The 20,033-nt window shown below is 43.9% G+C and overlaps 1 protein-coding gene across 1 annotated transcript; it reads left to right on the top strand.

Moving 5' to 3' along the window:
• Positions 1-10,912: 10,912 nt before the first annotated feature.
• On the top strand, positions 10,913-17,867 carry LOC140105711 (beta-microseminoprotein-like). The gene is made up of 4 exons (XM_072129738.1): positions 10,913-11,062; positions 12,171-12,273; positions 13,281-13,380; positions 17,438-17,867. The coding sequence occupies exons 1-4, from the start codon at positions 11,060-11,062 to the stop codon at positions 17,565-17,567; spliced, it is 336 nt and encodes a 111-aa protein (XP_071985839.1). The 5' UTR covers positions 10,913-11,059; the 3' UTR covers positions 17,568-17,867.
• The last annotated feature ends 2,166 nt before the right edge of the window (positions 17,868-20,033 follow it).

Raw genomic sequence — 20,033 nt, 5'->3', positions numbered from 1 at the left:
TCCCTGGATCAGGCTGCACCACCATCAAGGACTCCTCAACCTCCATCATCCAGGGACTCCTATATACACCTTAGGGGTTGCCCCGGGAAGAAACCAGTGCATCAGCCTCTCCCTCCATATTTCTTTTACACACTACCTGCTGGAGACCTACCAGGCTGTAGGCCCGTCCTCCAGTCCCATTACTAAGCACCGTGACCAAAGCGTCCCCAAGCCAGCCACTCCATTATTCTGGGCCCTGGCGCTGATTAGATGAAAAGTTATGTTTTCTTCCAATTGTTCAATGATTTTTGATTATTTATGTCTCAAAGTATCTGTCTCACTGCAATCAACATCTATGACATGTTGGTAGAGGTACTATATGATTCATCCTATACTTGGGCTGCAAGGAATATTGCAACATAAATAGGTAATATAAGGACAAGAGGTTCACGTTTTAGTTTCTCTGGAGTTTTGAATCTTTTTATGCAGACATAGTTATTACAAACAATAGGACATTGTAATAAGGACATGTCATTCTAAAATGATGACTTACATGTTCCATCTAATTGCATTAAGCAGGGCACGCTGCCACAGCAAATGATTGATACACTTTACAGAACATTGTACTGTTGACACACATATTGTAATGACCAACATAATTAACTAAGTAATAAAACATAAAAATGATTGTTGTTCTTTGGAATGAAAAGAATTACATTAGGTGATTACCGCACTTTTTAATCAAATTATTGCTATTCCTATTGCTATTGAAAGAAACTTTATGAACAAGGCAAAAACTATGAAGCAAACATCAGTATTATGAGTGGTTCTTCATTTTAGCTAGAAGTAGAGAGTTTTATAGTAAATACATACAAGTGCCCTTTAAAGGTCTTTCATACAAAATCTGTGGTGTTCTTCCATATATGACAGCAGAAGAGGGGTTTCATTTTGGGAAAGAATATACCTTATATACTCGATTATAAGCCTAGTTTTTCAGCACAAAAAAATGTGCTGAAACCCCAAACTCGGCTTATACTCGAGTAAAAAATATATAGGTTTTACAAGGTTTTTGTGGTAAAATTAGGGGCCTCGGCTTATACTTGGGTCGGCTTATACTCGAGTATATACGGTAAGTGCTCATAGGGTAATGATGTTTACTTACCATAAATATATATAGATATAGAGGCGCTAGCGATGGGATGTTCACCAAACATATTTTTGCTAAATACTAGGCACAACTATAATTTAAGCGTTTGGAGCAATATTGGTTTTTCAGTGTCCGCAAGAGTGAAAGCCGTAAAATCCAAGCCCACAAGAAATGGGTGCAAATGCAATGCATTTTTTTACCAATTTCAGTGCATTTAGAATTTTTACCACTTCCCAGAACATGGCATGGAATATTAAATACTGTCACAATGAAAGTGGGGAGGTGGGGAGTGAAAAATGAAAACGCAAAAATGAAAAAGTGCCTGGTCGTCAAGGGGTTAATACCATCTGCAACTCAACTTAATCTTATGGTAACCCTCTTCAGACCAAAAAACACAGATTTTCCCCTATTTCTATCAATTTAACTTTATGTACCAACTAGAGATGAGCAGAACATGGAGTACCGGTCCAGGACAACCTGGATATATTGCCAGATTGATGGTCTTGAAGCCGATGAAGAAAATTGACAACCCTGGCCAATCACATCCATGACTAGCAGCTAAGGATTTTAATTTGCCGTCATTTTGATTTTTAGGTATTTATATTTTTACCAAAGTCTGGGATATCTCAAGTTATTTATTATAAAAGCTTTCAAACACAAGATCTTGATGAGTAAGTTGTGTATCAAAAAAATCACCTGCTTCCTATTGGCATAATGAATATTGATATTTAGTATTTACATCTTACAAAAATAAACTGACGTGTATGGTAATTATTAGAGATGAGCGAACATACTCGTCCGAGCTTGATGCTCGATCGAGCATTAGCGTACTCGTAACTGCTCGTTGCTCGGACGAGTATTTCGCCCGCTCGAGAAAATGGCAGCTCCCGCCGTTTTGCTTTTTGGCGGCCAGAAACAGAGCCAATCACAAGCCAGGAGACTCTGCACTCCACCCAGCATGACGTGGTACCCTTACACGTAGATAGCAGTGGTTGGCTGGCCAGATCAGGTGACCCTGGGATAGACTAGCCGCTGCCCGCGCTGCTCGGATCATTCTCTGTCTGGATGCCGCTAGGGAGAGAGCTGCTGCTGCTCAGGGAAAGCGTTAGGGTGTTCTATTAGCTTACTGTTAGGCAGGAGTGATTCTTAAAGAACCCAACAGCCCTTCTTAGGGCTACAATAACGTTATAATTTTTTTTTTTTTTTATTTGCAGCTAGTACCATATTGTGAGGAATTAGCAGGGGGACTTGCTACCGTTGTGTTTAGCTCTTAGTGACACACATATCCACCTCAAACACCAAAGTGGGAAAATTTATTAGGGGTTTGAGTAGAATTAGGCACAGTCTGCCAGTTTCTTTTTATTTTACGTTTATTTTTTTCATAACTCAGCGTCATCTCATCTGGCATAGTAGTGTGCTGTAATACTTGGCTAGAAAATAGCCATAGGAGAATACAAACGTCTTAATTACGCCTGCAGTAGCGTTATATATATTTGATTTCTGGTTGATCTGCTGGTGGCTGTACTTGCTGCAGTGCATCTACTATCAAATTGGGAGCAATTTGGAGTCAGACTTGCGACCACTGTGTTTTAGTGACGCACATATCCATCGCAAAGACCGAAGTGGGAAATTTTATTAGGGCCCGGGGTTGTATTTCAATTAGGCACAGTCTGCCAGTTTCTTTTTATTTTACGTTTATTTTTTTCATAACTCAGCGTCATCTCATCTGGCATAGTAGTGTGCTGTAATACTTGGCTAGAAAATAGCCATAGGAGAATACAAACGTCTTAATTACGCCTACAGTAGCGTTATATATATTTGATTTCTGGTTGATCTGCTGGTGGCTGTACTTGCTGCAGTGCATCTACTATCAAATTGAGAGCAATTTGGAGTCAGACTTGCGACCACTGTGTTTTAGTGACGCACATATCCATCGCAAAGACCGAAGTGGGAAAATTTATTAGGGCCCGGGGTTGTATTTCAACTAGGCACAGTCTGCCATTTCCTTTTTTATTTTACGTTTATTTTTTTCATAACTCAGCGTCATCTCATCTGGCATAGTAGTGTGCTGTAATACTTGGCTAGAAAATAGCCATAGGAGAATACAAACGTCTTAATTACGCCTGCAGTAGCGTTATATATATTTGATTTCTGGTTGATCTGCTGGTGGCTGTACTTGCTGCAGTGCATCTACTATCAAATTGGGAGCAATTTGGAGTCAGACTTGCGACCACTGTGTTTTAGTGACGCACATATCCATCGCAAAGACCGAAGTGGGAAATTTTATTAGGGCCCGGGGTTGTATTTCAATTAGGCACAGTCTGCCAGTTTCTTTTTATTTTACGTTTATTTTTTTCATAACTCAGCGTCATCTCATCTGGCATAGTAGTGTGCTGTAATACTTGGCTAGAAAATAGCCATAGGAGAATACAAACGTCTTAATTACGCCTACAGTAGCGTTATATATATTTGATTTCTGGTTGATCTGCTGGTGGCTGTACTTGCTGCAGTGCATCTACTATCAAATTGGGAGCAATTTGGAGTCAGACTTGCGACCACTGTGTTTTAGTGACGCACATATCCATCGCAAAGACCGAAGTGGGAAAATTTATTAGGGCCCGGGGTTGTATTTCAACTAGGCACAGTCTGCCATTTCCTTTTTTATTTTACGTTTATTTTTTTCATAACTCAGCGTCATCTCATCTGGCATAGTAGTGTGCTGTAATACTTGGCTAGAAAATAGCCATAGGAGAATACAAACGTCTTAATTACGCCTACAGTAGCGTTATATATATTTGATTTCTGGTTGATCTGCTGGTGGCTGTACTTGCTGCAGTGCATCTACTATCAAATTGGGAGCAATTTGGAGTCAGACTTGCGACCACTGTGTTTTAGTGACGCACATATCCATCGCAAAGACCGAAGTGGGAAAATTTATTAGGGCCCGGGGTTGTATTTCAACTAGGCACAGTCTGCCATTTCCTTTTTTATTTTACGTTTATTTTTTTCATAACTCAGCGTCATCTCATCTGGCATAGTAGTGTGCTGTAATACTTGGCTAGAAAATAGCCATAGCAATAGGATAGCATCGTTTGGTTTTAAAAACTAAAAAACACAAAAAAAAAAAAACCCACAAAACAACAAAAAAAAGTTAAAAAAAAATTAAAGTTATAACTTTCATTTTCAAAATGTTTAACCCGAGGGCTAGGGGTAGAGGACGAGGGCGGGGACGTGGGCGTCCAACTACTGCAGGGGTCAGAGGCCGTGGTCCTGGGCGGGGTGAGACACCACCTGCTTATGAGGGAGCAGGGGAACGCCGCAGAGCTACACTCCCTAGGTTCATGTCTGAAGTTACTGGGACTCGTGGTAGAGCACTGTTGAGGCCAGAACAGTGCGAACAGGTGATGTCGTGGATTGCCGACAATGCTTCGAGCAATTTGTCCACCAGTCAGTCTTCCACGCAGTCCACCCATGTCACCGAAATCGGCACTCCTCCAGCTCCTGCACCTCAGCCTCCTCCCCCCCAGTCTGCCCCCTCCCAGCAAAATTTGCCATTTGAACCGGCATACTCTGAGGAACTGTTTTCTGGACCCTTCCCACAGTCACAAACCACTTGTCCGGTTGCTGATGAGCAATTTTCTGATGCCCAGGTTTTCCACCAGTCGCAGTCTGTGGGTGATGATGACCTTGTTGACGTAGTGGAAGAAGTGTGTAAAGAGGTGTCCGACGATGAGGAGACACGGTTGTCAGACAGTGGGGAAGTTGTTGTCAGGGCAGGAAGTCCGAGGGGGGAGCAGACTGAGGGATCGGAGGATGATGAGGTGACAGACCCAAGCTGGGTTGAGAGGCCGGGTGAACACAGTGCTTCTGAGACGGAGGAGAGTCCTCGACCAGAACAGGTTGGAAGAGGCAGTGGTGGGGCCAGACGGAGAGGCAGGGCCAGAGCTGGTGCATCAGCGCCAAATGTGTCAACTAGTGAAGCTCCCGTGGCGAGGGCTCCTGCGGCGAGGGCTAGATTTTCAGAAGTCTGGAGGTTCTTTAAGGAAACACCGGATGACCGACGGACTGTGGTGTGCCACATTTGCCAAACCAGGATCAGCAGGGGTTCCACCACTACTAGCTTAACTACCACCAGTATGCGCAGGCATATGAATGCTAAACACCCCACTCAGTGGCAACAAGCGCGTTCACCTCCGGCCGTGCACACCACTGCTCCTTCCCCTGTGTCAGCTGATAGTCAGCCCCCTGCCCAGGACCCTGCCACAAAAACCCCATCGTCACCTCCACGATCCTCCACAGCATCCACCAGCGTTCAGCTCTCCATACCCCAGACGCTGGAGCGGAAACGCAAATATAGTGCAACCCACCCGCACGCCCAAGCCCTTAATGTGCACATTTCCTGATTGCTAAGCCTGGAGATGCTGCCCTATAGGCTAGTAGAGACCGAGGCCTTTCGCAGCCTCATGGCGGCGGCCGCCCCTCGGTATTCGGTCCCCAGCCGCCACTACTTTTCCCGATGTGCCGTCCCAGCCCTGCACCAGCACGTGTCAGACAACATAATCCGTGCCCTGACCAACGCCGTTTCTGACAAGGTCCACCTGACCACGGACACGTGGACGAGTGCTGCCGGGCAGGGCCACTATATATCGCTGACGGCACATTGGGTTAACTTGGTGGAGGCTGGGACCGAGTGTGACCCTGCGGCTGGTCATATACTGCCGACGCCGAGGATTGCGGGGCCTACCTCGGTCCAGGTGTTTGAGGCCTACTATGCCTCCTCCTCCTCCCACCCCTCCTCCACCTCCTCCTCCGAACGACCATCCGTGGGCATGGCGCCATCAGTCGGTAGCTCTAGGCACAGCAGCAGTGCCGTCGCTAAGCGACAGCAGGCGGTGCTCAAACTGCTGAGCCTAGGCGATAAAAGGCACACCGCCCAAGAACTATTACAGGGCATCACGGCGCAGACTGATCTGTGGCTGGCACCGCTGAACCTGAAGCCAGGCATGGTTGTGTGTGACAACGGCCGTAACCTGGTGGCGGCTCTGCAACTCGGCAGACTGACACATGTGCCATGCCTGGCCCATGTGTTAAATCTGATAGTTCAGCGTTTCCTCAAGACATACCCCAATCTGTCTGATTTGCTCACGAAGGTGCGCCGCATCTGTGCGCATTTCAGGAAGTCCAGCACAGATGCTGCCACTCTCAGGGCAGCGCAGCGCCGCCTCCAACTGCCCGCTCACCGACTGTTGTGCGACGTGCCCACGAGGTGGAATTCAACACTGACCATGTTATCCAGAGTTTACCAGCAGCGCCGAGCGATTGTAGACTGCCAGATGTCAACTTCCACCAGAACTGGTAGTCAGGTCAGTCAGCTTCCTCAAGTCTACAATGAGGAGTGGACGTGGATGTCTGATATCTGTCAGGTGCTGAGTAACTTTGAGGAGTCAACACAGATGGTAAGTGGCGATGCCGCCATCATCAGCCTCACCATCCCGCTGCTTGGCCTGTTGAAAAACTCTCTGGTCAGCATGAAGTCGGAAGCTTTGCGCTCCTCACAAGAGACAGGGGAAGAAGATTCCCTTGTTGATAGCCAAAGCACCCTTAGGTCTGTTTCTCAGCGCATATCGGAGGAGGTGGAGGTGGAGGAGGATGAGGAGGAAGAGGAGGAGAATGTTGGCGAGACACAAGAGGGGACCATTGTTGAGTCCTACACTGTTGAGCGTGTATGGGCAGAAGAAGAGGAGTTGGAGGAGTTGGAGGAGGAGGAAATGGACAGTCAGGCCAGTGAGGGGAGTGAATTCTTACGCGTTGGTACTCTGGCGCATATGGCAGATTTCATGCTAGGCTGCCTATCCCGTGACCCTCGCGTTCAAAGAATTTATTCCAGCACCGATTACTGGGTGTTCACTTTCCTGGACCCACGGTACAAGCAAAATCTTTCCACTCTCATCCCTGGAGAGGAAAGGAGTGTGAGAATGCATGAATACCAGCAGGCCCTGGTGCACAAGCTGAAACAGTATTTCCCTTCTGACAGCGCTAGCGGCAGAGTGCGTAGTTCTGCGGGACAAGTAGCGAGGGAGAGTAAGCGAGCAGGCAGCTTGTCCAGCACTGGCAAGGGTACGCTTTACAAGGCTTTTGCCAGCTTTATGTCACCCCAGCAAGACACTGTCACCTGTCCCCAGTCTCGGCAGAGTAGGGCTGATCTTTACAGAAAGATGGTGAGGGAGTACGTAGCTGACCATACCATCGTCCTAAATGATCACACAGCTCCCTACAACTACTGGGTTTCAAAGCTGGACATGTGGCACGAACTGGCGCTCTACGCCTTGGAGGTTCTTGCCTGCCCTGCCGCTAGCGTCTTGTCAGAGCGGGTTTTCAGTGCAGCTGGTGGCATCATCACCGATAAGCGTACACGCCTGTCGACTGACAGCGCTGACAGGCTGACGCTTATCAAGATGAATAAAGCATGGATTTCTCCTAATTTCAAATCTCCAGCAGGTGAAGGAAGCTCAACCTGAATAATTTATCCACTCCTCCTCCTCCTCATTTTCCTCCTTCTCCTCCTCTTTCTACAGTAAAGCAGAGGAAACTGGCTGTTTTTTGACAGGGCCCACTGGCTCTAGGTATAGTACTTTATGCATTTAATTTTTCTGGAGGGCCACCGACACGGTCCTCTGTTTTAAACAATTTTTGGGAGTGCCACATACAGGCACTCAATCTATTCAATTTTTCTGGAGGGCCACCTTTCCGGTCCTCTGTTTTAAACAATTTTTTGGGACTGCCACATACAGGCACTCAATCTATTCCATTTTCTGGAGGGCCACCTACCTGCTCCTCTGGTTTAAAAACTTTTTTGGACTGCCACATACAGGCACTCAATCTATTCCATTTTTCTGGAGGGCCACCTACCTGCTCCTCTGGTTTAAAAACTTTTTTGGACTGCCACATACAGGCACTCAATCTATTCCATTTTTCTGGAGGGCCACCTACCTGCTCCTCTGGTTTGAAAACTTTTTTGGACTGCCACATACAGGCACTCAATCTATTCCATTTTTCTGGAGGGCCACCTACCTGCTCCTCTGGTTTGAAACATTTTTTGGACTGCCACATACAGGCACTCAATCTATTCCATTTTTCTGGAGGGCCACCTACCTGCTCCTCTGGTTTGAAAAATTTTTTGGACTGCCACATACAGGCACTATCCAAATTGAATTGTCTCCATAGCAGCCTCCACACGTTGTCTCCATTGCTACCTCCAAAAGTCGTCCATATAGCTGCCTCCATACATCGTCCCTTTATCAAACGAGGTTTGTCAGGCCGAAATTTGGGTTGTTTTCATGGATTCCACATCAAAGTTGTTAACTTTGTCGCCACCCTGCTGTGTTATCCACAAAATACACTGGCAAACTTTTACCATTTACGGATATTATTTCAGCGCTTCTTGCGCATCTGTTTACATTCCCCTCACCCGCCATATCCTAAACTTATAAGAACGCTACTACACTTGATCTTATACAAAAGGTTCTTAGAAGTGCTGTTTGGGGAGTAGCCTAGAGACAGGGGCTTGGATTGGCGAAAGCTCGCCTAGCAGCGGAGCGCCAGCTCCATGCGCATCATGCGCTTCTTGCGCATCTGTTTACATTCCCCTCACCCGCCATATCCTAAACTTATAAGAACGCTACTACACTTGATCTTATACAAAAGGTTCTTAGAAGTGCTGTTTGGGGAGTAGCCTAGAGACAGGGGCTTGGATTGGCGAAAGCTCGCCTAGCAGCGGAGCGCCAGCTCCATGCGCATCATGCGCTTCTTGCGCATCTGTTTACATTCCCCTCACCCGCCATATTCCAAACTTATAAGAACGCTACTACACTTAACTTGGTGCAGGCTGGGACCGAGTCTGACCCTGGGGCTGGTCATATACTGCCGACGCAGAGGATTGCGGGGCCTACCTCGGTCCAGGTCTCAAAGGCCTACTATACCTCCAAATCCTCCCACCCCTCCTCCACCTCCTCCTCCTCCGAATTACCATCCGTGGGCATGGCGCCATCAGTCGGTAGCTCTAGGCACAGCAGCAGTGCCGTTGCTAAGCGACAGCAGGCGGTGCTCAAACTGCTGAGCCTAGGTGATAAAAGGCACACCGCCCAAGAGCTATTGCAGGGCATTCCACATCAAACTTGTTAACTTTGTCGCCACCCTGCTGTGTAAGCCACAAAATATACTGGAAAACTTTTTTCATTTACGGATATTATTTCAGCGCTTCTTGCGCAGATGTTTACATTCCCCTCACCCGCCATATCCCAAACTTATAAGAACGCTACTACACTTGATCTTATCCGAAAGGTTCTTAGAAGTGCTGTTTGGGGAGTAGCCTAGAGACAGGGGCTTGGATTGGCGAAAGCTCGCCTGGCAGCGGAGCGCCAGCTCCATGCCAAGAACCAACTAACATAGTTTTAACTGCAGTACCTTTAATCTACTACTAGTTCACTGCCTCCATACATCGTCCCCTTATCAAACGAGCTGTGTCAGGCAGAATTTTGGATTGTTTTCATGGCTTCCATGTTAACTTTGTCGCCACCCTGCTGTGTAATCCACAAAATATACTGGCAAACTTTTATCATGTACCAATATTATTTGAGCGCTTCTTGCTCACCTTCTTTGGTTCCTCTCTGCTACCCATTGGTTTGAAGCCTGAGTCCATTTAGGGTATGTCGCCATGCCACTCTCTAGCCTTCCGCTGCTGCCGCTGCCTCTGCATGCCGTCCCCTATAGTGTCAGGGTCAATTATTGGATGTTTTAGATGCTATCTAGCTTCATTCTGTCACTCTGTCATGGCCATGCTGTTGCCCATAATTTTGGCATAATGGTGCGATTAAGCAGCCTCAGAGGCATCCATGCATGCTGCCCCTGCTGTTTCCTGTCCATTTCCGTGGTGTTTCCATCCTTTTCTGAGGTTCCCAGGTGTTTGGCCAAGCTTCCCTGTGCAGAGCCTTGGTCCCTTTGAAAAATGCTCGAGTCTCCCATTGACTTCAATGGGGCTCGTTACTCGAAACGAGCACTCGAGCATCGGGAAAAGTTCGTCTCGAATAACGAGTACCCGAGCATTTTAGTGCTCGCTCATCTCTAGTAATTATATGTAGATTTCTGTTTGAAAACTTTCAGGTATGTCTCCTACTTCTCTCACCAAAAAGTAAAGGTCTCACTGCTAAGATGGTCAACCATATTCACTATAGTGGGACTAATCTCTCTGTTACCCATTCACTAAGTGTGTTCTGCCTCCAGAGCCCTTATGTCAATTACATAAAACTGCATCAAAAAAATAAAAAGTAGCCGATTAAACTAGACCTGTAAACAATCTTTTCTCACGATTTTGTAAATATAATTTTATCAGAATGTTTTGAATGTTTGAATTAGTACATAAAAGGGATCATCACAATGTGTCACCTTTCATTCAACAGTTAGTCATGGCATCTTCAGCATAATAGGCTTCTACCTTGTTGGGTTAAGGGAATCAAATATTTGGAGACATTATTGGATTAGGAGTCGGTGTGTGAAGAAAAAACATTGCTGATGCTTCTGGTCAGTGAGAAGAGGAGCTATAGAGAACGCTGGTCCTGGTGGGAATGGGAGACACACCTGTTTCAGAAAGTGAATCCTTTCTTATTTACTATTTTGTCACCTTAGACATCATTTTGATGTGATCGCCATCTTTGGAATAAGGTTCCCAGAAATACTTTACATTATAACTAGGGGAACACACCCACTGCGCACACAATTGCTGTGGTTATTGCTTCAGGGAATGGCACGATATAGAGTTTCCTAATCTCCTCTGTAAACATGTCATGTGTCAGATAATTTATTATCATCGCTCACATGGTATAAATAGTGTCTGATGAACACTGCGGGATTTGCACCTGTAATAACTGACAAGCTACAATGGTAAGTCCGCTACGTACTATTATATTGATGAGATAAGGGAAGACGTCTATAGGGATGCAAATACTAAGTGATGATCGATAGTAATAGATACCTACAAAGAAGGAACAGAAAAATCATATTTGCAAGTATTCATAGAAAAAGCCCCTTCATTAGGTGCCTTATAAGAGAAAACATCATGTTATACAAAGAGCAATACATCAATATAAGGGTTTTGTTACCGGTGGAAGGGCAACTGTGGTTTCTAAGATATGGTGTCACTGTGCTGTGTGGTCTGAGCTCTCCATAAACCAAGGACCATGGGGGAGATTTATCATAAGTCTCTTAGAGCAGAACTGTTCTAGTTGCCCCTGTCAACTAATCAGAATTCAGCTTTCATTTTCCCGCAGCAGTTTATAAAATTATAGCTGAGCTCTGATTGGTCTCCCTGGGCAATTAGAACAGTTTACTTCAGAAACTTGATGATAAATCTCCCCCCATATGTCAATGAATGATATATCATCATCCAATATCTCTCAGCATATAGACCTTCAGGTCAGTAACATTGTGCTCTGGTCCAATAATCCCACAGGTACCTGTATCTTTCTTGGAGTATTTGTCTCATCTTATTAATTTATCTTGGATTGCAATTTTTGTTAAGTTTCTGCAATATTGATTTCATCACAGGCGCTTAAAGCTAAATATCTTGTCATTTTAGAAACTGTTTCGTGAAAATATGTGATTTAAAAGACAAAACTTATAAAGTACAGGCAGTCCTCGGGTTATGTACAAGATAGGTTCCGCAGGTTTGTTCCTAAGTTGAATTTGTATGTAAGTCAGAACTGCACATTTTATAATTGTAACCCCAGCCAAAATTTTTTTGGGCTCTTTGATAATTGGATTTTAAAACTAGGTTGTCATAAGAACCAGGATTAGCAATAAAGCTTATTTGCTGACACCTTTGATAACCGTTACAGCTGATCATTGTAGTCTAGGGCTAAAGTACAGTAAATTACTAATATCCAGAGGTCTTTTTGTAACTAGGGGTAGTCTGTTCTTAAGTAGAGGACCGCCTGTACTTTAAAAGTATTTGAATGCATAATTGATATATTCGTCTTCTTTGTATCTGCAGAAAGTGCTTTTGGCTCTCGGTGTTGTGCTGGCTCTCTATCTTGAGCAGTGTAGTGCTTATTGCTCTTATGGTCAACTGTCATTGGATTCTAAAAGAAAACCAGGTAACACATTTCAATATTCCAAAAATAAATCTGTCATTTATTTATAGGGGAACCCTGGGTTGTGTATGACACAAATGCTGTATATGTCTGAGATTGTTTAGTTAAAAGAATTAGTTTGAATTAGGCTTCCTCAAAACAACAAATTTTGCGTGTGAAAAGTAGACATTTTTTTTCCGTTCTTTGTGGCCAATACGCAACTGACATCCATTTTTCATGGATCGTCATAAACTATAATCTGTGAGTAATCTGTGAAAAATGGTTCTGACTAGGACATGATATATGGATCGCGCAGTTCCACATGAGACATGGCCACAACATAATCTTGTACATAATTGTTGTGCTTCAGTTTGACATCACCATTTCTGCCTTTTAGCAGTAGGAGGATTAAAGTTGACTAATTGCAAGAAATGATATAAATTAGCCAAGAAAAACAATATGTACTGGTCATCTTCTGCTGTTCCATGGCACCAGCCATGAGGTGAGTTGAGCCTCTCGCATCAGACAGCACTACCTGCAGTAAGATGGGGGGCTGCATCAGAGGTGCAGTCTCCTGCCACAAAGCAGGTCCTGACACTTAAAAATGTCAATATGGGCGTAAGACATAAAATAACATAAAAATATATTTCTACTGCATGGGTTGAGTGGTGCGCCATTATATGGCTTTGCTCAGACAGGGGAAAGTTTAGGTTCACCCCTGATGGCAACTCTATGGATGTCCCTAGCAGTTCTACAGCAATGATGTCACTTGTAGCTAATAACTAACCTCAGCAATCACACTTGCAGTTCTTGTGGTGCATGGGTCAGTCTCTTTCAGTACTCCAGCCGTCATGTTACTACAACTCTCAGCATTCTCTAGTTACGTCCATGGGAATATAGCTTTGCTAGTATATATTATAGTAGTGGCAGCAGCACAGCAGTTTGAGTAGCAACTTGCTATATTGGAATTTTTCTTTTCTATTGAAGATGCTTTTTTAAATGTATTGCCTAACTTTGTATGTATCTTTCAGTCTGTATTCACAACGGAGAAGTTCATAAAATAGACACTGATTGGCCTTCAGGATGTGAAAAGTGCTCATGTCGAAAAACTGGCATGCAGTGTTGTGCAGAGTAAGTTGAAAAGTGTTTTGCTGATGTCACACTTTAAGATAAAATAAGTGACAACTTATAGCTATGATGTTTCAAGGATTTCTATGGGTGGGGAAGTAAGAGTTCTCATTATTTCCATATTTTTCAAGGATTTCTATGTCATTGGGGTCAATTATCTTTAGTCTGGGACTTGTCTAATTCTTTTTGGTCTTGGTTTTGGGCTTGTTTAAATTATCTTAGAGGGTGATATATTTGCCATTTCAGTTTGAATGTTTTTTTTCGGGAGTGACCCATACCATTCTAATGTATACGTCTGCCTCGGACTAGAGGATATTTGCGCAAAAGAATAGCGAATTTTTCATACATCCCCGTTTGGATTTTGAACATATATTAGGAGCAGCACTAAAAAAAAAGTTGTGGCAAACTTTGCTGGGTGGGTGAAAAAGTCTATGGGGCACATTTTCCATAAATACTCAAGTGTAAACCAACCCTAGTTTAAGACGAGGCACCTAATTTTCATACAAAAAACTGGGAAAACCTATTGATTCGAGTATAATCCTAGGATGGGAAACGCATTGGTCACAGTATATAGCCAGATAGATGCAGTTTGCCGGTGTAGTGTGCAGAGGACTCCAGATTTATTATTTCTGGCATTTCTTCATGAATCTGGCACTGCCTGCACTACTCCGACAGAGTGCACCAACTTTTTTTGGGTGCACCTTGAACCTAGGATGTGTGAAACATTTCAGACTTTGCATGATAACTGTGGTGCACGGTCTGACTGAGCACCAGGGCAAGGCACCTTTATGTGCAGAAATTTGTGTCGCGTGAAGAAAAATGCAGCCGCGACACTAAAGGGTGGGACACATTTGTGGAGTGGACTCATCTTAAATAAATGTTTGCACATAAAAGAACATGCAAAGTGATACAAAGAAAATTTTTTTTAATTACTTTAAAAACATGAATGTATTTTTCAAGTGGATGTTATATTCTGTTGCACAGAATAAGAAATGTGAACATACAATCTGGTGGTAGATACACTTTAATTTTTTTCATTTTTAATACATGCCGTTTACTGGAAATTGGGAAAAAATTACAAATGCAGTGAAATTGGTGGGAAAACACATTTGCAACATTTTCTTGTGGGCTTGGTTTTTATGTTTCACTTAGTGTTCCAAATAAATCTTCAGTTTGCCATTTTCTGGGGCTAATAACTTTTTCATACTTCAGTGTACGGAGCCGAGTGTGGTGCCATTTTTTGTTAGATAAGCTGACATTTTCATTGCTACCATTTTGAAAACTATAGGACCTCTTGATCACTTTTTATAAAATGTTTACATATATCTTGCAAAATGACGAAAAAGTAGCATTTTAGACATATGAACACTATTTTCCATAATTTGATAATTGATAATTTGATAGATCGGACATAAATACTTAGCACATTTTGGATTTTTATTGTTTATATACATTCTAGGAAAAGGGGGTTGATTTAAATTTTTTGATTTTTTTTTTTTTTTCTATTTTTCAGACCCTCTAGGGCAGGGGTCGCCAACCTTTTTGTATTTGGGGACTGGCTGTGGCCAAAAATGTTTTTTTTCTGTAGCCCCCTTTTTATACCACATATACTCAAGAGTAAGATGATCCTGCGTATAAGACAATTTTATCATAAAATACACTGAGAAACGTATTGACTTGACTGTAAGCCTAGGGTGGAAAATGCAGCAGTTACTGTCCACAGCAGAACCCCGTCAAAATGCACAGCCCCCAATAGTAATGTCCCTTGCACAGCTTCCATAGTAATGTCACCTGCACAGCCCCCAAAGTAATGTCCACTGCACAGCCCCCATAGTAATGTAATAATGTCCCCTGCACAGTCGCCCACAGTAATCTAGTAAAGTCCCCAGCTCAGCCTCTATAGCAGTGTTGGCGAACCTTTTAGAGCCTGAGTGCCCAAACTTCAACCAAAAGCCACTTATTTATAGCAAAGTGCCAGCACAGCAATTTAAGCAGTAATTTATTTCTCCTTGTTCTTTGACAACTTTCAATCGTTCAGCCTCCTAAGGACACCAACACAAGTGAAAGTAGGAGGGCAAATTCGCCTATCATTGTAGGAAGATTCTGTAGGAAGATTCTTTGAGTTCTGTCTGGTGAAATTCATGCTGGGGTAATGGCCCGAGTGCCCACACAGAGGGCTCCGAGTGCCGCCTCTGGCACCAGTGCCATAGGTTCGCCACCACTGCTCTATAGTAATGTCCCCGGCACAGCCCCCACAGTAATGAAGTAATGTCCCTATCTTAGCCCCTACAGTATTGTCGCCTGCCCAGCCCCCGCAGTAATGTTGCCTGCCCAGCCCCCGCAGTAATGTCCCCTACACAGCCCCCATAGTGATTTAGTAATGTCCCCTGCAAAACCCACAGTAATGTAGTAATGTCCCATGCACAGCCCCCGTAGTTTGTCCCCTGCACAGCCCCCTCAGTAATGAAGCAATGTCCCTTACACAGACCCCATAGTAATCTAGTAATATCCCCAGCCAAGCCACTTAAGTAATGTATTAATGTCCCCTGCACAGCCCCCTTAAAAATAAAAAGCTGTATACTCACCTCCAATGCTCTAGGTTCTTCTTCGCCCTGCGGCTTTCCGGCAGACAGCCATTGGAATATCTATGCGCTATTCCAGTGTACACACACTATGATGTAATCAGCTGTGTCATGGTGTGCACACAATGGAAGAATTCATAGATGTCCCACTGGCCATCTGCCGGGAAGTCACGGGCAGAAGAAAAATCTAGAGCCATGGGGAGAAGAGGAGAGTCACAGCTAAGTATGCAGCTTTTTATTTTCAAGTTTATTTGGACGTCATCCAGGTCTCTTGATTGATCCTACCGTATATTGCCATACTGCAGTGTGGCAGTATATAGGGACTTTACTGTTCATGTATTAGAATGTGCCACTGGCTCACTGCAACATATGATCAGAAACTATACAGCCTCGGCTCTTACAAAGACTGAAGGCTGTCAGGGAGATACGGAGAGAGCTTTTTACAGCCACTGGCAAAGCTAGCACCAATCGCAGGTGTTACCAGTGGGTGTTTGCTGCAGTATGCAGCAAACACTCACCTTGTAAGTAGAGGGCTTAAGAGCTCATACACTCGCAGCTGACGTGTGACATACCAATACATCACACATCAGTTAATGTTTCCATAAGCTTTACTGAATTTAGTTGGCAGAAACTATAGATGTGGTGGAATTGGCAAAAAACAAAAGTTGTGTCATACTCTGATGGACTTAAATTTTACAACTTTCAATGTCTGGAACCTCTGCTTTATTCTTTGGCTCAGTACGATCACACAGATGCCAAATTTATATAGTTTATCTAAAAAATGTACAAAAACTTTAAAAACCATAAAAAAAGCCATGTTCTGACACCCATAACTTTTTAATACTTCAGTGTACGCAGCTGTCTAAGGTGTCATTGTTTGCAGGACAGGATGTTGTTTTCATTGATACCAATTTCAAAAAAAAATTTTGAAAGCAAAATGGCGAAAAATTGGAGATTTGGACATTTAGGCACTGTTTTTATATGTTTTAATATTTATATTTTAATGTTTTTCTATTATTATATTTTGGGACAAGCCAATGCCTAATATCTTATAGCTTGTGATCTAGGGAAAGGAGGGTGATTTGAATTTTTTTTCTTCATACTATTTTTTCTTACTGATATTTCAGCCCCCCTGGGGTACTTGAACTCAAATACAGTTGTCTCAGAAATACTAATGACAGCTAAATACTAATGTAATTTCAAAATCTGCACCCTATGATGACGTCGCAGATCTGTTAGGGGCCACGGTCACGTTCAACGGCATCACCTAACAGGTTAACTGCAAAGATAGATCGTGGTAGTTCCCGGCATGGTGTCCCCTGTGTAATACAGCTGACACCCTCCAAGTATGGAGATGGATTGCCCCTTCACAACAGAAATAGGACACTTGCTGATCTGATAATAAAAGGATGATAAGTAAAAAAAAGAAATATCCCACAAAACATCTTTTCGGCCTGACATCTCCTTTTTTCTTACAGGATTGAAACTCCATCCATGTATGATAAAGAGAACTGTGAAGCTATTTTTCATGAGGATACCTGTAGCTACACCGTGACCAGAAAAGATAATCCATCTGTTAAATGTGAAGTCCTGGCAATGATTGGATGAGACATCTCACAATCTTCCTTCAGTCCAGCTAAAGGCTGTATTTATATGAGTTACTTCCATTAGTCTATTTTGAATCTTTGTAATCAGAGTGAAACTTTTAAAATTTTTAAAAAATTGCCTCATTTTGTGAAAAATTTAAAGATATATATACAGATTCCTATTCTTTCCTTGCTTGTCAATGCCTTTTCCCTGTTTACTTTTCAGTAGAAACTAACAGTTTTTCCATTTTTTCTTATTTGGAAAATTCCTTATCAAAAATGTGTTAAATAAATTTCAACGATGAAGCATAGTAATATCAAATTATTGCATTTTGTGGATGATTTTATAAAATGCATTTCAGGAAAATCTTATTAATATTAAGGGCCCTAGTGTTTGAGCGAAGCAGACGGATACAAGCTCCACACAGGGAACACAAGAAAACCTGTTAATATTGTACTTGTATAACTGCTCCCATAGTGATCTGTAGTGAGGACCTGTACTCTCCTCCAATGACATTTTAATCTGCCAATTAACTCATAGTCTGATGTGAAATGTTATAAATAGCAACGGACAGAACTGAACTGCAATGAGCAGACTACAGCCAGAAGTTCACACTCACAGTGCAAGGCGGCATTTGAAGGATTTCTAGGGGTAACACCCACGATTGGCGCCATCCCCAGTTAAAGTCATTTTAGGTTCTCTTAGGTTATGCCAAACCCATCAAACCTAATTGGATCCACTCATCATTAGTTGTAATGTGTGGCAGGAAGGCTCCAAATCTATCACAAGACTAGAGAAAGGGGTAGTTTAGGATCCAGAGCCCAGATTTAGAAGCCTGCAATATGTGCCCGCTCAGTATATAGATAGCCCCTGCATGTGCCCACTCAGTAAATAGTCAGCCCCAGCACATGTCCCCTCAGTATATAGATAGCCCCACCAGTCCACAGTCTGCCACCACCCCAGTTCACAGCAGATGCCCACCTTTAATGAAATGTCCTGCCAGATGTCCCGTTTAATGAAATGCTCTGCCAGACACCCCCTTAATAAAAGGTCCTTCCAGATGCCCCCCTTTAATTAAATGTCCTGCCAGATGCCCGCCTTTAATAAAATGTCCTTCAACACAGTCCCACTAGACCCCCTCCCCCACGATGGCGGCCCTGCACTGGAACGAAACTTAGCATGTCAGTTCAGACCTAGTTTCTAAGCATTCGGAACGGACATTCTAGCAAGCACATGAAGAGATTTAGATGGGAGTTGCATGCATCAAACTCTCTCTTGGAGAATAGGCCTTAGATCTGCAAATGGTAACGGGTATCACTTAGACTTAGACATCACTTAGGGATTTGTGTTCCTCCAATGGTTACCAATCTTTTCCATAATCTCATCATATGATCAGTGCTCACAGCTTTGCTACTCCCTCTTCATACTGTAAGTAGCTGCATCAGCCACTACAACATCCAAATTAGTCACAGCAGCCATATCTACCCCAGCTAGTAGTCACAGCAGCCCTCTTCTTCTACAGCACTCACGGTATCTTGTACCTTCTAAAGAAGTCATAGAGCCCTCTCCTTCCCCAATAATTACACCCATGCCTCTCTTTCCCCATAGTTTCAGCGGTGCTCTCCTAACCCCAGCAGTCACAGCAGTCTTCTCCTTCCCCAATTACCGTATATACTCGAGTATAAGCCGACCCGAGTATAAGCTGAGACCCCTAATTTTACCACCAAAAATTGGGAAAACCTCTTGACTCAAGTATAAGCCAAGGGTGGTAAATGCATTGATCACAGATCCCCCCAGTATATATCCAGCAAGCCCCCAGTAGTATATAGCCAGCAAGTCCCCCATAGTATATAGCAAGCAAGTCCCCAGTAGTATATAGCCAGCCTGCCCCCAGTAGTATACAGCCAGGCTGCCCTCAGTAGTATACAGCCAGCCTGCCCCCTGTAGTATACAGACAGCCCAATCTGCCCCCTGTAGTATACAACCAGCTCAGCCTGCCCCCAGTAGTATACAGCCATCCCAGCCTGCCCCCAGTAGTATACAGCCAGCCCAGCCTGCCCCCTGTAGTATACAGCCAGCCCAGCCTGTCCCCAGTAGTATACAGCCAGCCCAGCCTGTCCCCAGTAGTATACAGCCAGCTGAGCACTAAAAAAAAACTTATATACTCACCCTCCGGTGGCCCCAATGCGCAGCGCTGCTCCCCCCATGTCAGAGCGGCTCCTCTCCTGGCTACCTCCTCCCAGCCGGCAGGCGCATAGTATGTCGTCAGCAGCGGCCGTGTCATACTATGCGCCTGCCAGCAGGGAGAAAAACATGGCGCCGCCCAGCAGGATGTTACCGAAGACAGAAGAAGACAGAAGAGGACCCATGCTGACATCGGGAAAGCCGCGCTGACATCGGGGCCGCTGGAGGGTGAGTATATAAGTTGGTTTTTTTTTTAAAGTATATTTTTGCTGTATTGACATATTTTGTGCTGAAAAACTTGGC

The sequence above is a fragment of the Engystomops pustulosus genome, chromosome 11 (assembly GCF_040894005.1).
Source record: "Engystomops pustulosus chromosome 11, aEngPut4.maternal, whole genome shotgun sequence".
NCBI lineage: Eukaryota > Metazoa > Chordata > Amphibia > Anura > Leptodactylidae > Engystomops > Engystomops pustulosus.
The sequence above is the reverse complement of the archived record's forward strand: the minus strand, read 5'-3'. Positions and strand labels throughout refer to the sequence as shown.

Bases quoted from the DNA above. Each gene is read 5' to 3' on its own strand.
- LOC140105711 (XM_072129738.1), top strand. The intron at 12,274-13,280 runs GTAACACATTTC...TGTATCTTTCAG, and splicing joins GGATTCTAAAAGAAAACCAG to TCTGTATTCACAACGGAGAA. The intron at 13,381-17,437 runs GTAAGTTGAAAA...TTTTTCTTACAG, and splicing joins GGCATGCAGTGTTGTGCAGA to GATTGAAACTCCATCCATGT.